The sequence below is a fragment of the Asterias rubens genome, chromosome 2, assembly GCF_902459465.1.
Source record: "Asterias rubens chromosome 2, eAstRub1.3, whole genome shotgun sequence".
Lineage (NCBI taxonomy): Eukaryota > Metazoa > Echinodermata > Asteroidea > Forcipulatida > Asteriidae > Asterias > Asterias rubens.
The window spans coordinates 6,635,353-6,653,456 of NC_047063.1; the positions used below are offsets into that span (position 1 = coordinate 6,635,353).

At 39.2% G+C, this 18,104-nt stretch overlaps 2 protein-coding genes across 2 annotated transcripts; both read left to right on the forward strand.

Moving 5' to 3' along the window:
- The first annotated feature begins 6,873 nt into the window (after window positions 1-6,873).
- Window positions 6,874-11,817, forward strand: LOC117307415. Its single transcript, XM_033792163.1, has 4 exons — window positions 6,874-7,481; window positions 7,832-7,895; window positions 8,494-8,656; window positions 9,870-11,817. The coding sequence occupies exons 1-4, from the start codon at window positions 6,912-6,914 to the stop codon at window positions 9,985-9,987; spliced, it is 915 nt and encodes a 304-aa protein (XP_033648054.1). The 5' UTR covers window positions 6,874-6,911; the 3' UTR covers window positions 9,988-11,817.
- A 1,490-nt stretch (window positions 11,818-13,307) lies between these two features.
- LOC117307057 lies at window positions 13,308-17,152 on the forward strand. The gene is made up of 3 exons (XM_033791700.1): window positions 13,308-13,668; window positions 14,141-14,267; window positions 14,869-17,152. The coding sequence occupies exons 1-3, from the start codon at window positions 13,373-13,375 to the stop codon at window positions 16,774-16,776; spliced, it is 2,331 nt and encodes a 776-aa protein (XP_033647591.1). The 5' UTR covers window positions 13,308-13,372; the 3' UTR covers window positions 16,777-17,152.
- The last annotated feature ends 952 nt before the right edge of the window (window positions 17,153-18,104 follow it).

Here is an 18,104-nt window from a genome sequence, read left to right on the forward strand (position 1 = left end):
AAAAAATCGTAAAAAAACAGGGACTTTTTTCCTGTTAAAATACATTTGCTCCCGTTTGTCCGTATTTTAGCAGTTCCTCCTGTAAAATCACAGAGGTGCGAGGTATTTATACCGTTACTCAACCGTAATTCTTATATTTAACGTGAGTTGCATCAAAATGATGTGAATTTACAGGATCTTCCTTTCAATACACTACTTTGTCGTCTTTTCACAAGTTTGTCCGTTTTTCTACAACTGTTTCTGTCTACGCTCGTAAAATAACAGGGAGTTGTCCCTAAAACTACATTTTCTCCCGTTAGTCCGTACTTTATAAGCTCCTCCTGTAAAATCACAGAGGTGCGAGGTATTTATACCGCTACTCAACCGTAATTCTTATATTTAACGTGAGTTGCATCAAAATGATGTGAATTTACAGGATCTTCCTTTCAATACACTACTTTGTCGTCTTTTCACAAGTTTGTCCGTTTTTCTACAACTGTTTCTGTCTACGCTCGTAAAATAACAGGGAGTTGTCCCTAAAACTACATTTTCTCCCGTTAGTCCGTACTTTATAAGCTCCTCCTGTAAAATCACAGAGGTGCAAGGTATTTATACCGTTACTCAACCGTAATTCTTATATTTAACGTGAGTTGCATCAAAATGATGTGAATTCACAGGACCTCCCTTTCAATCAACAACTGGGGATTTCTCAATTCCTTCGTCTCTGGACCTGGAAACATCTGCTGAGGCCTTAAATGTTAGGAATTATGCGGTATAACATTTCTGCAGCAAAAAGTGTCCCACATAAAAAACAGGAAGTTGGAGCCGAAGCCGAAGAAGGAGCCGAAGCCAAGAATGAGAAACCCTCGTCTTTTTACAGGTTTGTCCGTTTCTACACATTACAATAAGTAAACGGACATCTCTCATACAAATCATGTGCGTTGAAAAACACGCTGCAGTACGCACACAGAAAAGTATAGCGAAAATGCACATACCCTACTTTGTATGAAACAAAAACTCCCAAAAGAAACTCGTATTGAGCAATAGTAACTGTTTCACATAAATATTCAGGTTGTGTACTTGCTGTACAAACCAAAAAAGGTTGTTTTTAGAAATGTTTTACACACGTACCAGTCAAATTCAAAACGACAACTTTTGCACATCTGTGCTGCAAGAGCTGTATGAAACGACATTAACAAAATACATGTTTCGCGCGCGGTGGCCGATACACTCCACCCACTTTGCTCCAGTGGACGGTCTAGTTGCCGCGCCGCGTGCAAGTTTTCATGGCGCTGCAAGGTCACGCCATCCACCACACACACACGTAAACACACGCGCGCACGGCGTGATCACTGAGAATATTCATTACTTTCTAAGCTGCTGCGTGCTGTAATTGGTTCATGTAAATGACATGCATGAACGTCGTATAGCTCATCCAAGTTTGTCACCACGCCCGCGCAAACTTTTTGTAATGAACGGTCTCTGTCGACAATACCATTTTAAGATTTGTTTCATGTTTGGTCCTTTACACTGTAATCCATCCTTTTCGAAATGATTTTTAAAATGTTCATGTGTTCAAATTTTAACTTAAGTTTTATCTAATGAAATAATAATTTAAAGTTTATTTTGAAGTTGGAAGATCATGCAAGTTTTATCACGTTTCCGACTGGTTTCAGCCGACAAGCAAAGCAAAACATACGCATTGTTATGCGCATGACAATAGCGCTTACCAGACTATTCAAAAACGCGGAATTTTAGACTGGGCCGTGGCGAAATTACTGACGTTACTTTCGGAGATTCGTTGACAAGGTTTGACTGCTTTTTGGCACTTTTTCATGCGTTTTGTAATTGTTTGAATTAAAAGAACTTGGCCAAGTATTGTTACTTTTAAACTGAGCACATTTAGGGCCCACGTAATGTTTGCTTTTTGTCAGTGATTGACTGAAGTTTTCCTTGCTCCATGGTCGGGTTGAGTAGCCTATTTATTATTAATATAATACATGTACTAACTACTAACTACACTATAATTACCATTTTAACGTCAGTCATGTCAGTTGTGTCATTGTCAATGGTGAACTGAATGGGTGGTGAGGCGGCATTCATGACATTGTGTGACTGAATTGATGGCTGGGTCTACATGGACATCTGGCATGTCTGGTCATCTATGGTCTGGTTAAGTTCGCTTTGTTTCCTTTTAATATTCTCACAAAATGGAAAATGCAATGCCAAAGGACAAGCCTTTTTGCCACATTTGTAATGTACATTGTAAGACTATAAAGGCATACACACAACATTATCAAATTCATAGGCATGAGAGAAATGTACACTTTCCCTGTTGTGTCTCAGGATGTATGAAAACATGTTTTACTTACAAGGGATTAGTGTCACATGTATCAAGACATCATGGTGGCGTTCGTGATGAGGATGCAAATAATGCCACATACCAGAGTGCAGGTGTTGTTGTTGAATGCATGCTGCAGTTTTGTCAACAGCAGTGTTCTGATATTCAAGAGTTCTTGGCACACTTGAAAAATCACATTAAGGAAGGATTGAATGTACCATGCCCATTTGGAAAATGTACAAAACAATTCAATAAAAAGACTTCCTTCTCTTCACACATATCTAGATACCACAGACACTATACAGTTCATTCACTAACACCAAGAATACTTTGCTCAGGCGTGGACATTGAAACTTCTAATCCACACAGTGTCACTGAACCTGCAATTTGTTTTGATGGCAGTAATACTTATGAAGACAGTGGAGATGATGATATTGATAATAAAGATGGAGTTGAAACCGGAGCTAGTGTAGCTGAATATACTAAGGCAATTGCATTGTTTTTTTTGAAGTTGTACTCAAAGTCCCTTGTTCCTGAAACAACTATTCAAACAATAGTAGATGAAATGAACATTCTGCATCAATTGACTCGTGAGAGTGCAAAGACAAATGTCAAGTCTAAACTCCTGAAAGCAGGGGTTTCTGGTGATGTAGTATGCAAAGTGGCAGATGACATTTTGGATGGAATAGCTGAATTGGGATGTAGTTTAGCTCCTTCGGAAGAATCACACCAGTTTCAGTCCCAACTGTGTGGTACACTTCGCTCGACTTATCTCAGAAAAAATTACTACAAAAATGCATTCAACTTTGTGAGTCCAGTAGAAATCAATCTTGGGGTAGATTCTTCAGGCAAATCACATGTCTGCCACTATGTTCCAATTCAGGAAACGTTGAAGGTTATGTGTGAAGACAAATCAGTGCAAAGACATTGGGTGCCAGTTTGCAATGATGGAGGAAGTAACCAAGTAAACCAACTGCATGATATTCAGGATGGTAAAGTGTTTAAACAGAATGCATTTTTCCAGAGCAATCCCAATGCTTTGCAAATACTTCTGTTTCAGGATAGTTTTGAGATAGTGAACCCACTTGGGTCAGCAAGATGTAAACATAAGGTGCTAGGCATTTATTATACTCTTGGTAACATTGATCCCAGATGCAGGTCACAAGTAGACGCTATGCAGTTGATAATGCTGTGCAAAGAAAAATCAATCAAGGAATTTGGGCCAGAAGCAGTTTTATCTACTCTTGTTAAAGATTTACAACAATTAGAAAGTCAAGGAATCTCTGTACATGGTGGGGAAGTTGTCAAGGGCACTATATTGGCTATAATAGGTGACAATTTGGGTTCTCATTATATTGGAGGCTTTTGTGAGAGTTTCTGTGCGAATTACTATTGCCGTTACTGTCTCCGAAGTAAGAGTGAGATTGCCGAAGGCCCACCTTACATTGAAGGATTGTATAGAACAAAAGAGACGTACACCAATTCCTTACAAGTTTTGCAGGAAGGTGATACTGATCATGTAGAAGGGATCAAATTTGATTCAATTTTCAATGCTTTGTCCTTCTATCATGTAGTTAATCCTGGGTTGCCTCCTTGCCTTGGTCATGACCTCTTTGAAGGTGTAGTAGACTATGACTTGGCATTGTACATCAAGCATTTTGTTGTTGACAAGCACTGGTTCACATATGAACTCCTAAATAAACAGCTGGCAAGAATTTCATTCAGTGGGTGTGATTCAAGGAATATGTTGTTTTTTGTCAGGAAAGGAGAAAAGATCGGAGGGCATGCTGTCCAAAATTGGTGGTTTTTACGATTTTTTCCTATTGTTATGTATAACTACATTCTTGACACTGAGAATCCCACTTGGGAGTTAGTTTTGAAATTGAAGGAGATTGTGGAGATCATAGTTTCACCAAGCATTGATTCATCCCAAGTAGCCTATCTCAAGGTCCTTGTTGATGAGTATCTCGAGCAAAGGAAGGACTTGTTTCCCCAGAAAAAACTTAGACCTAAACACCACTTTCTCTGCCACTACCCATGGCTCATACTGATGTTTGGCCCACTGATCAGAGTATGGACCTTGCGTTTCGAAAGCAAACATGCTTTCTTCAAAAAGTGTGCACGCATCAGTCAGAATTTTAAGAATGTCACTGCAATGCTGTCAGAGAGGCATCAATTAATGCATGCATATTCTTTTCACGGGAATATTTTCCCTGATGATGTAAAGGTTAAGTGTGGAACAGCATTTGACTCAAATATGTATGCAGACAATATCCAGAAAGCTGTACAAGCCATGGATTTACATATGCAAAACTGTGAAGTTTCAGATGAAGCATCAGTGTTTGGCACATCTTATAAAAAAGGCATGTATGTCTTGTTGAAAGATGCCGCTGGTAACTGGACATTTTCTTGTTTACTACTTGTTATTGTATCACAGTCACACAGGAAAGTTTATTTCCTTGTTAGACCATGTCAGTCTACATTTCTGTGTAAGTTGGGTCTGTACAAAATCCATGATGAAAGACAAAGTGGTGACTCCAGCGTTGTTTGCGTGTCATATTGTGATCTCGTAGACTATTGTCCCTTGGCTTCTTATAAAGTTGGCGGTTGTAAAATGATTACACTAAAGAATAAACCATGTGCTCAGTTTAATAAGTAACTGTACGAATCGTGAAAGTAGATTGATAATTTGATCAGTAGCACAACACTTCCTGTAAAGGCCTTCAATGGGTGACGCATGGGACACATGCAAATAAAGTTAGCAAATTTCTTATTAAATGTCAGGATTCAACATGGACAGTCGGCAACTGGAAAGCAGTTCCAGTGAGTCAGAGCTCGATCTGCATGATGTAGAAGAAAAGATAAGAGACATATTGCCAAACATCAAGCGCCGTCGTCTTGCATCATTCCTTGAGTATCTTCAGAAAATGGGTGTCGAGTCTGTAAATGACCTAGTCTACATTAATGAGAGGGATATTTCTCAGACCCTCACACCGATTGAAGCAAGAAGGCTGCTAGACCATTTGAATTGTAGGCCCCCTGTTGGTAAGTTCACTGTAAATACTTACATGGTTTTTTAACCCAAGAGCATGTCAATGGCTTAGCACTTTGTAACAAATATCTACTCTCATTTTAAATACTTCCATTCATATTCTGTTACACTAAATTGTTTTGGCCATATACAGTACGTCCCAGGAAGTGTCCATCTAACTGTTTTAAATATAAATAAGAATGAGGTCAGATCCTAAGGCTTGGCCTCAACCCCTATGAGTCTTATTTAATTTCAGTCACGCATCACTGCACAGTTGTATTTTTGAATGAAAGACAATAAAAAACAAATGTGCAACTAGTGTTTTTACAATGTGTACATGTATGGGTCCATTTAACATTGGGCAATATACCTGTCTCTTTTAATACATGGGGGAAGGGGGATAGTTTTTTTTGTTTTCTTTCTTTCTTTTTTTTAGTTTTTGGGGGTTTCAGTTCTATATTATTAAAATGACAATCTTTGAAGTAAGGCACGAGAGAGCATATTGCTATCATTTTTAAACAAAATTGAAAAAATTAATTTTAAACCAAAATAAGATTGTCACCTGGACTGTTTTAAAAAAAGTAATAACATTAAAGATAAGACATGAGTATTTATCGTCAAGCAAACTTGTATCCTCAATTCTGATTGTTCAATCAATGGCAACAACAGTGATATACTGTATTGCATGGTCCATATTGCACCCTGTGTCCTGCGCTATTCAAAGCTGCAAGCAACATTCCAGCTACATGCAGTAAACCGCTGAAAGGTTCATATGTAAAACTTGCTAGTTACGACTTTATTGCATGTCAAATAAGTTTGCTTGAAGATAAATTTGTTATCCCGTTCACACTTGTGGAACACCAAAAGCGTAGTGCATCTGTGTCCCACTATACCACTTGGCCGAATATGTGGGGCACAGATGCACTACATTATGCCATTTTTCACTCACGTTCACGAAACAATTAAAACAATTGGCTAAGGTACTCCATTTGTCGTGCAGCTAGTGGCGGTATTTGAGTCCTTTTTTGCTCCACTGTCTTTTTCCTGTTATTTGTTTCAAAACTGAAAAAGATTGTTTTACTTTTGCCCTTTTGGCATTTCCTAGAAAGTGGCTCCCAAAATCGTCGTGTCAAAGCAACACTCGAACTTGATGATTCATCATCCTCAAGAAGTTCATCATCATCAGCAACTGATGAGAGTAGCCAATCCAGTGTGGAAATTGCTGTGGGAAACCCATTCCCATCAAGGTCATCTGCTGAAACAGGTAGCACCCGTGTTCCATGGCAGAAGATGCCCAGACTGCTGATGGCAGCATTAGAGGCAAAGAGAAGACCAGCGCCAAGTCTTCGCAAAGAGATGATACGCATCATTGTAGATGATCTGGATAAACCATCTACATCACTTCCCCGCACAAAGGTGCTGCGCGCATTAAGTTCCGAAATTGTTCAGAGGTTTCCGGATTCTTTCATTGATGAACTTGGTGGGGAGAAAGTTGGATCTGGTTATGACAGCCTGCTCTCACAGTTGGTTAACAGAGTCGACAACATAAGTCATCCTTCAATGAAACGGGGAAGATTCTCTTCTGGGGATGAAATATCTAGTGGCCCGGCAAAGAAAAAGCGGGATTCCTATGGTTGCATAAATTGGCAGCCTATATCACTTCCAAAGGGAGAAACAGTGGCAAGTCAAGTATTGCTTAAAGACGAGCTGAAGGCTCTCCACGCATCTGAGCCTCACACGGATAAGACCCAAATCATGGAAAAGATGTCAACAACATATGCAACACAGAGAGCAATGCTGAACAAAGCCAACTGTGCTCTTCTTGATGTAATTGAGGACTGGCCATATCTCTTTGATGAGAAGTTTATGCTAATGCACTTCAAGGAGCTAGTTGGTACTGACATCATGCACAAGGTGCAAGAAAGCTTCAAGGACAAAATTCCCAAGATTCTGCGCTTCCTTAAGCAGCACTCTTCATGTCTGCGAAACAAACAACTCCAGGATACACTCCAGCAACTAGAGGCAGCTGTTGATGTAGTGGGCAACAAGTCACCACAAGTGATTGGCTTAATCACTGTTTTGTGTGCCTACTTTGGTGAGGACAGGGGATGCCACATCCTTTCTACGGAGGTAAGCAACTTAGAAATATATCTATATACTTTCCTCATAATGTTTTTTTTTTAAAACCTTCTCCTGAAAGTTTTGACTGCGTGTCTGCATTTATGTATGTGGACAGAAAAATCAGCACTTAACAGTTTGTACTTCGCACTGTGAGTCTATCCAAGGCATTCATGTAAAAGAGGAGGAGTTAACACACATTCATGTTTGTAATCTTTGATCACCCATTGTGTCATATGTGTAAACATCCTCAATCGTTGACCCCTTAATTTTGTCCTTCATTTGTTCAGACTTTTTTTAATTTTTTTTTTTTACCAAATCCAGTTGTTTTAGTAAATGTTGATCAAATATTTGCTTTACAGGAACTTGAGAAACCTGTTTTCAACAAAGAGGACCTACCCGGAAATCCCTGTCTGCTTGTCAATGGTAAGTACATGTATTTGATTATCCAAGTATACAGGGTGAGTAAAAAAATATATCCCTTTGGAATAGTTCTTGGCTCCCGCAAAAATGGGAAAGGTAACTAGGGCTCCTGGATCCGCCACTGCTTCATTTGTTTATCACAGCACACTTATGTTACCATCCCCAGAAAGTAAAGGGGCTATATTTATCTATTCAAATTTAAACATCCTTGGTGACATTGGATGGCTTCAGTACATGTAAATTTACTTGTTAAACTACCTGGTGCTACAACAATATTCAGTCCATTCATTCAAATAAATTCACTAAGTCCATTCATTCAAATAAATTCACTAAGTCCATTCATTCAAATAAATTCACTAAGTCCATTCATTCAAATAAATTCACTAAGCATACCCCCCACAGTCTCCTGATGACGAGCAGAGCATACTGTCTGGAACATCAAGTTTAATTCCCTCCAGTTCCCTGGAGTTCCCTCCCAAAGAGATTTGTCACATGGTGCTACCGTAAATCTTTAGAATTATTGCTATCTCCACCATGCTACCTTCAAATCTTATCATACTCCACCCCATCCCCAAGATAAAAATTGCATTTTGATTTTCAGGGAAGCTACTAGAGGCCAACAAATGGTCACTTGCTATTGGACAGCTGACAGTCGCTGATGTGGACAACCCCATTACCGCACTCTGCATGCTTTTCGGCAGTTACTACATCTTCAACCTACAGTATCCGGCTACCTCAGCGGGAGTAATGGAGTTTATTCAAAGGTTGGTAAAACAAAAGTAAACAAATACAGTACTGTAGTTGGGGTACACCCAATGTCCCTATGTTCCCAAACCCTGTGTTCCCCCCCCCCCCAAAAAAAAAAAAAAAAAAAAAAAAAACAGTTACGGTTAGGATTAGGGTAATGGTAAGGGTTTCAGTTAGGGTTGAACAAAGGGATTCGGGGAAGATAGGGACTGGGGGACATCGGTCGCACCCCTATAGTTACCCAAAGGGATATCTTCCAAGTGCACATTTTAAACGCTAATTTTTTAGTGGTCAAGTAAGAAGGCCGAGCACCTGACTACAGTGCATTAGAATACTTCAAATTACAGTATGTTCCCCAAATTGTTCCGACTGACTGTTTTGGAAATAACCACAAAACCCATGAGGTCAATTTAGAAAATATTTGGTTGTGCAGCTACTCCTAAGCCTTGGCCCCAACCCCTATGTGTTACATTTAAATTCAGTCAAACATCACTGCACAATTATCCATTGAGTAAACATTTTTGAACACTGACCAAGTTCCTTGCCTTATTCAATTTCAATACTGTGTTAAGCTGTGTAAAAGCCCTCATGTTGTGAATAGGGTTGCAGTTGGGATTGGAATCATTTGCCTGGCTATCATGGCAAGACTTCAGTTTTATGCTCAACACAACACTGACATTTATGTTGCAAGGAACTTGGTCACACATTCCAAATTAATTGACAACTGTGCAGTGATGTGTGACTGAAATTTAATGAAACTCATAGGGATTGAGGCCAATGCTTAGGAATAGCTGCACAACCAAATGATTGGTAAGATTGAAAAATCTTAAGGTTCACAGATTTACACATGGTATGAAGATGGTTATTTTAGAAAAAATCCCTTGAAATATTTTTGCCAGAAGTGCTATAGTTTTTGACAAACGAGTAAAACCAATAATGCTTGTTCTGGAGACAAACCCAACATATGAACATGCACAAAAAGAAGCCTATTGTTTTTGGCCCCCCTTATTTAAATATTAAGGTCATTATGGTTAAAACAAAAGAAATGTTTTCTGAGCAATAACTCCAAGAGGACATGGCATATCAACTCCAAACTTGGTTTGTGGATTAGTCTAGGGATCCCCCAGAAGCCTATTGCTTTTGGACCACCTAGGTCAAATGTAAAGGTCATTATGGCTAAAACAAAATAAATGTTGTCTGAGCAATAACTCATTCTTGTTTCCTTTAAAGATGCTTGGTGGGAATCAATCCACAGGAAGGAACTAAGGGAGGACAGAAGAAGACAGCGGTACATGCAGGTCTCTTGAAGCTCACTAATGCACTGAAGTCCTTTGAGTGGAATGTGTAAACTCCTACAATGATAGAGACACGCCACAAATCAAGATGCCACAAATCAAGATGCCGTGGATTAGGGGCTAACACTTAATGATAAATATTCAAAAATCGCTAAAAAGAAATTATGAATGGTGCACATTGTTGGAACGAAAACTGGAATAATCCATAATTTTGAAAGCAAATTGTCTGTTCTCGAGGGATTATCCGGTTGGGAACCGACTGACATTTTGCACTGATTAACTGCGGTATAGAAAACCTTTTTCCTGTTCTTGCACTTCTGTGTAAATGAGGTGTTTGTTATTGACATTGCCAAAAAGGTGGAATTATGCTCTGAAGAATAAAATCAGGTTTTAAACACAGCAATTTCTAATCGAAAGAAAGTTACAAGATTGAAACAATGAGGAAAGTAAATCTCAAGAATACAGAAGGAAAAAGGAAGTTGAACAAAGGAAGTAAGTTCAACGTCCTTTTCCCTTATATATTCTTGAGACTTACTCATGTTGAACCTTTCAAAATTAATCTGCCAGTAAACAAATTTGTTACAGGATTTGCAAATGTTTGTTTTGTAAATTACTATTCAATGATGTTAGACCCTGATTAGATGGTCAAGATGAAAATCGAAAGCTTTTGAAGACTTTTGGTGGTAATATGTTGAACCTTTATAAGTTTGTGTTAGTGCTATATTATGGTGAATTTTCATGAAAAGTATATTTCTTAGAGTTCTTTTCTTGATAAATTACCTCCACAAAACAAGTTTTCCAAGTGTTTAAAAAAAAAAAGTTTCTTTATTTGTGGTATTATGAAAAGTCATAGTTTGGTTAGTTAAGCCGGTTTAAAGTAAAGCAATTATATAGTTAAAACTTTTACATAAAACATTGCTTTTCAAAATAATGCACAAAGAGATCAATAATATCACAAAGTTAAGCTTTAAAAAAAACTTTCCATGTTATGTCAGTACTTAAATGTTTTCATAAAACAGCTTCCTCTCAGCCACCCGGTTTTGTGATATTACAATCACATTAAAATTAAAATCAAGGTTTTATATCCTAAGTTTTATTGAAACAAAATCATCCTGTTAAATTACATTGTTGTGGCATAAATAAACCATACAGGGACTGTGAGAAACAACTGTTGTCTGTTGAATTACAATCACTGACGTGTTATAACGAACTGTCCCCGTGAGATAACAGTTTTTGTCTGTTATAAAACGGGAATCGGTTCCAAAATGACGGTAAATCCTGATTATTTACTGGAATATTAACGTTATTATAAAGGAACAAACTTAAATTACAATATACATAATGTGAGATAACAGTTTTGGGCACTTGTAAAACGGGACTTGGTTGCAAATTGACAGGGTAAATACCGTTACTTTAAAGGAACAAACCGTTAAATTACAATATACATAATGTGAGATAACAGTTTTGGGCACTTGTAAAACGGGACTTGGTTGCAAATTGACAGGGTAAATACCGTTACTTTAAAGGAACAAACCGTTAAATTACAATATACATAATGTGAGATAACAGTTTTGGGCACTTGTAAAACGGGACTTGGTTGCAAATTGACAGGGTAAATACCGTTACTTTAAAGGAACAAACCGTTAAATTACAATATACATAATGTGAGATAACAGTTTTGGGCACTTGTAAAACGGGACTTGGTCGCAAATTGACAGGGTAAATACCGTTATTTTAAAGGAATACAACGTTGAATGACAATGTATTAAACTTGTTTAATAACAGTGAGTCCCGTAATTTCCATGCCACCGTTTTTTTACAGGATGGTACTGGCGTCCCGACTGCCAGGAATTTCCTGTAAAAATACGATTTTTTTTTTTACAGTGCAGTCTTGTTAAGAAGAACATTAATTATGGCATACATATCTTTGATATTACAATTGGTACATTTATCGGAAAAGTACATAATCTTAGAATCAGTGATCAGTTTGTTAACATGTTCCTTTTGAGAACGGTAGGCTTGTTCGTCAAACGCTGAGTTGCTCTTTTTCCATTTCCGTTCAAGCCGACGTCGAACACGCCTTTCAGTATGGATGGAGTTGTTGTACCATGGGAGTTTGGGTTTGACGGTACGTTCCCTGGTCACAAAGGGACAAACTTCGTCAAGGACGGTAGAAGTTATTGAACAGTAAGACTCTGTGTTGTGTAAGTTTTTACCGTGCAACGAACTAGTAAAAGTTTACCTGACTGTTAGGCCGAACAAAATAATAGTTGTGTTTCCGGTTACCCGACCGTCCCTAGAAAATCACGCCGACCCTACATCTTTTTATTCGTAAAAACGATATAAAATAAAATCTTATGGTGCCGACCCTAAACCTCATTTTTGTGCACATCGTCCTGGATTTCTTCTTCGTTTTTTCCTTTATTTTTTTACTCATTCAAACATGAATGTCGGACACTTCGAACCTTTTCCATTTCGTACCTTGGTCACTTCGATCGTACCACCACGTAATTTCGTGAGCTAGCTCCTACAAAAGTACAAGTCGTTCCAATTCCGTCGGAAAATTTAGTTGTTGTGTTACATGTTCTATCAGTGTGCTTAACTTGCGCAAATTGAAGATATACCTACGCAAATTAAAACATTTACGTGCGCGAATGTGCACAATTTTCAACTTGCGTGATTACTATTTTGCGCGGTTCTGTGACGTGTTTGGGCTCGTCGAAAAAGGAGCGTAGGGGTGTTTCAAAAATTTATAATGCCAATTAATAAGCTAAATCTGCAGATAAAGTTGTAATTTGCAGATGAAGTTGACATTATAATTTCTGAAAGGGTTTTTTTGTGTGCGTATTTTCAATTAATTTAGGCTCCATTAATAATGAGGAAAGTGTTTTGGAAAATGTTTGACTTGACGTCACCTCCAAGTCCAATGACAGGAAACTTTTCACAGTTGGGTACCAGGCAATGTAAAACGTTGGTCAACATGAGTGTGTTTTGAAAGCTCACTTGCTATTGGTTGTGAATTTTTTTTGCCCACTTACTGGCCAATCGGGATAACGCACATATTATTGTGGGTCAACACAAGCTTGGTGCCCTGCTTCTGGCTGCAAACACGTGTGATACCACGACGCTTTCGATCGTGAAGGCCGAGTTATAGTCGGTCGCGCGATGGTCGGGCGTCGGAAATCTTGACGCGCGATCATAAAAAGACACGGTTTTTAGGCCTCAGTCTTAGGATTGCGCGCAAGATTTCCGTCGCGCGACCATCGCGCGACCGACTATAAACCGGCCTTGACTCGACTGACTGCTCGAGGCCGTGTGTTTCCTCGCAGCAGTATACATGTAGTTTGCAAGGCCGTTTGCAACATGGCGGCACCGGGGACAGGGGGAGTGTTCGCGTTGACGTGGGATAGATGCTCCCACAAGTTGACCACTACAAACATGATGCGATCGTTACCACTTGAATCAACAATAAACTCTGCATTTACATTAGGACACCCGGACACAGAAGACAAAATACAGGCCTTCGCAAGTACATCAACTACCAACTTTACAAACAAATTTGATGTAGACTTGCTACTTACATTCAGTGACATGAAAGACATGGCAATTAAAGCCATCAAATTTCATTGTCTGACTGAACCACAGACCGCTTCCCCTGTCCCCAACATGTCAGCTTTTGATGTTTTGATGTCTTCATCTGCACGGAGAAGTTTCCCTGCTGCTAAAACATCAAGGTAAGGCCCTACGTCCTACGACTATTTTCTGTCATGTCTGCTGTTTGTTGATGATAATGGCTCTATCTACGTTAACGTTTACTGTTCTGGGTTAATTTTCACGGCGGAAAGAAAATCCTTCTTTCAATCCTCCATGCTTCAATGAACTTCATGGTTTTAACGTTTGTGATCGTTTGTGAACCCTAACCCTAACCTTAACCCTAACCCTAACCCCCCCCCCCCGTCTTTACTTTTCATGTTTAATATTGTAACTTTGAGCACTCCTGTTTGTCATTCTGATTTTTGATATCACAGTAACACCCACTTTTTTGGCAGAAAGGTATTGTTGGTGAAGTTTAAAATATTAATAATATTAAGGGTGCAGTTTGGGTCATAATTTGGGGGAGGGTCATGATCGATATTAAATAACACATACACAAAATCAATGTGAAAAACATTTCTATAAACCACGATTATTTATTCTGCTTTACAGTTCTGGAATGAAGGATGGCTTGAATAACAAAGACGTGCTATTCAACAAGCTCCTTGACATGTTTGTTTCAAGGAACTTGGATTTCCCAAGTGCTGTGGCTGACACTGACGGAACATATATTATCCAGGTATTATTGTATGGCTTGCATACAGAAAAGTTTAATTGTGTTTTACATGTTTTATGCATAATTTAAACCTATACAAAAACATCATCTTTGCTGGCGTGTAACAATGTTTAATTTGACCGTTTCACCAAAACATGCACAAATGTTTGTATTAAACTGTGTAGTTAACTTTTCAATTGTTGCAAATATTTATTTATTTGTTTGTTTGGTTTAAAACACAACACTGATCGACAGAAGACACTGAAATGATCAGTTTACAAAGTCACATTTATATAACGATAAAATATAGATATTAAAATTCATGAGTAAAATACAAGAAAATATGATTTAAAAGATAAACATCCATCAAAAGAGATCAGCCAAAACTGCACAAATGGGCAGGTAAAGGGGGAGGGGAAAGGTTAGGAAGGGGAGGGGGAGGAGGTCGGGGAGGGAAAAGGGCGGAGCATGGAAGGTGGGGGTTTAATGTTTCAAAAGTACTGTTTTTTGTGGTGATAGTTCTGATCGGATTCTACATTGGTTCTTTTGTTGTTTTAAAAGGTAACTAAAATGCCACCCACAAAAAATCCTTTCAACAGTGAATTTTTAATTGCTTTTTACACAGGTCATCTGTAATGCTCTGTGGTATATTACAAACCAGCATAGTGTGATAAATAATGCATCTGTGAGAAAGAAGGACGTAAAACCCATACCACCTACCTTTGACGAAGCATACTCAAACTGCAATGATTTTCGCAAGAAAACACGTCAAAATAGCCAATTGTCTCAAAGCACTCTGAGATCACACGGAGAATCCCTATACAGTCTACTCCTGAAGCCTGTGAGTAGAAGCTCAGCTGCTTGGTCCGAAGCTGGTAATGAAATAAAGGAACTTGCGGACTGTCTCGTTGCTTATGCTGACCATCTGATAAATCAAGCGACTACTCAAATCCACAACCAAAGCCAGATCCATCCAGTTCGCACAATTAACGAACATGCAACAACGGAGCATCGTCACAAATTTGCTTTCGGAGTCAGGATGGCTTATGAACAGCTCGATAAAGATGTGAGAGAAGCTGGATGCGGCAATCCCGTCTTCTTTGATGAAACTAAACATTTGGAAATGCCATTTCAGAACAACGTCGAGAGATTTCGTTTTTTCACTGCTTTGCAGTTGTCGGTTCCTGTTGACATAATTAAATTCTGTCCAGGAGGGAGTGCCCTCACCACTCTGGTAGTTGTCCAGACACAAGAAAATCGCACCGAAGCAGATATTCTACTTGAAGGAGTAAGGCTTGTTGAGAGATGCCGACATCAACTGAAAGAATTCCACACAAGGGCTCAAAGGAGGGTCTTCAAATCGAAGCTAGCCAATGTTGCAAAAGTGGAGCCTTGTGTAGCTGAGATGATCTACACTGAACTATGTATCGATGGCAAAAAGGCTTTACACCCAGTCACTCAGCACAGACTGCACTTGATCTTCCTTGGGGAGCATGACCTGCTAGCTGATCTTCGGCATCTAAATACTGGGAGACCATCGAATAAGTTTGATGTATTCTTCGAGCAGTTGGAGAAGATTGTGGAGCAAATTACAGCCGCAGATGAACGTCGGCACAATATCGCACATCTTTCAGAGTGGATTTCTTTGAAGGAACTGATCAAAAGAACCTCAGAGCAGTGTCCACCAGGGACTCTTATCCCATCAACAACTCTAGTCCGACTCCAGTTCGCACCAAGGAACCCCTACACTCACCGAGCACTTACATTTACCTCAAAGATTAATGTACAGTACAAAATTCAACGCCGCCAACTCCGAGCATCCCACCAAGATGACCATTACTGTGCTGCTCAGTTTCGATATCTTAAAGCAAAGGCATGTGAGATGAAAGGTATTGCACTTCTGCTCTGTTGTGATGACAAGGCAAAGATTCCTGTTGGAGAGCCGGGTTGTGCTGTGTCCACTGGTGTAAGAGGGAAGAAAACACTAGCACCCACATCAACAACACTGAGCAGTATGGATCATGATATGACCAAGGCATCCTTGACGCCATCTGTTGTGCTGAAATGTGCCATTCCAGATGATCCAGAGAAATCTTTTGTCCGAGGCCACGTCACAACAATAACAAATGATTCCGTTTTTCAGACATCCTCTCCTTTCAGACATGGAGCTGCCCTAGTAAAGCTTCTAGCACATGAAGAAGCATCTGTAGTCTTGAAGTACACAGACGGTGGCACCGATCAAAGAAATACACTTGAAAGTGTGAAATGTGCCACAATTTGCCTTTTTTTAGCACTTAATCTAGACATGATCATCTTGGCTCGTTGTGCCCCGGGTCATAGCTGGATGAATCCTGCTGAAAGAATAATGTCAATACTAAATTTGGCACTACAGAACTGTGCATTGGAGAGAGAAGCAGGTGATGCTGCTGCAGAAGCTGAATTCAAGAAGTGCAACAGCATGGCTGCAACCAGACGCCTAGCTGAAAGTAAGCCAAACCTGCAGATACGTGAAAAATGGGCTGAGGTCATATAACCTGTGTGCTCAACAATCAGAAGCAGGTTTGAACGACTGACTCTAAAAGATGAAGCATTTCAATCGCTTGACCCAATCTCTGATGAAGATATCAACATCTTCAAATGCCATCTGAGAAAGCAATTCCCTGATCTTGACCTGGCCAAGCTGCAGAAGGTGCATACACAAAAGAATGTGGCATACATGAAATGGCTGGATGAGCACTGTCGCTGCAGGCAGTATACCTTTCAGGTCAGTTTAATATTTAAAACGTTATACAGATGCTTTAAATTCCCAAATATGTATTGCATTCATGCCAATCAGAAGCCAATCAATGGCCTTAGGTCTTACGTTTTTGGCATGACTTTAAATAGAAAATAAATTTAAAGAAATGAATGTCTTCAATAAGTGGTTTCCTTAAATTCCAAATGCCGAATGCCAAGGAAATTAAAACAAACTCAAAAAATTTCCAAAAGAAAACAAACTACTTTGATAAAGTTTTCAAAAAAATTGCTCATACTGTGTTGTTTTGTTCATTTATTATTATTATTATTATTATTATGTAGGTTCGGAAGTGTGACAACCAAAGCTGCTGTCTACCCACTAAAGTTGCCAGAGAACAACTGACATGGCTTCCTGACCCAGAACTTGCCATGGATGGGGAACATTTCAAGCCCTATGCACAGGTGAAGGATACTGATACCACTGAGAAGGACCGACCATCCTTTTGTGTTCCTGCACCAAAACCCAAGGGTCGGAAGCGACGTTACCAAGGCTTTACTCTACCACCTGATGCCAGTGGTACACCACCTCCAGATATTGAAGACATCAGCTCCAGTCAAGTTGAGGAAAATGAAAACCAAAATGTCTCAGGTAATTTTCAAAACAGCCATGTTGTTAACAAATGAGGGCCTCACAATACAGTCAGATATTTATGTTAAGGGAATAAAAGTGTGAGGTTTTAATTAGTTGTTTAAACACGGTCAGGCCTGGTTCCTGATATTTGAATGAGACGCAGTATGTAGTTCAATTATCAGGAACCAGGCCTGACCATGTTTAACTATTAACTTGTTTAAAACTGATTCAACACACTTGTATTCCCATTCATAAATACCTTTTCCGTTCATAAATACACCTAGGGCAAACACTTTTTTGGTCAAAAAGTAATGAACGCAAAACTTTTTTTTACGATTTGTTCAACAAAACATCTCTCCAGCTATAAAATGGTACCCCTGTGGTAAACAACTCCTTTATGGAGATGGTGGGTGCGCCTTGCGCGCGGTGGCCCCACCTGTTGGGTGACGCTCTCTTGACCGATAGGAATGAATAAACTGTCTTATAAGCATCTT

Excerpts from the sequence above, each read along its gene's own strand:
- LOC117307415 (XM_033792163.1), top strand. The coding sequence starts at position 6,912 with ATGAAACGGGGAAGATTCTCTTCTGGGGATGAAATATCTAGTGGCCCG. Across the intron at positions 7,482-7,831 it reads GCCACATCCTTTCTACGGAG|GAACTTGAGAAACCTGTTTT; the intron begins GTAAGCAACTTA and ends TTTGCTTTACAG. Across the intron at positions 7,896-8,493 it reads TCCCTGTCTGCTTGTCAATG|GGAAGCTACTAGAGGCCAAC; the intron begins GTAAGTACATGT and ends TTTGATTTTCAG.
- LOC117307057 (XM_033791700.1), top strand. The coding sequence starts at position 13,373 with ATGATGCGATCGTTACCACTTGAATCAACAATAAACTCTGCATTTACA. Across the intron at positions 13,669-14,140 it reads CCTGCTGCTAAAACATCAAG|TTCTGGAATGAAGGATGGCT; the intron begins GTAAGGCCCTAC and ends TCTGCTTTACAG. Across the intron at positions 14,268-14,868 it reads ACGGAACATATATTATCCAG|GTCATCTGTAATGCTCTGTG; the intron begins GTATTATTGTAT and ends CTTTTTACACAG.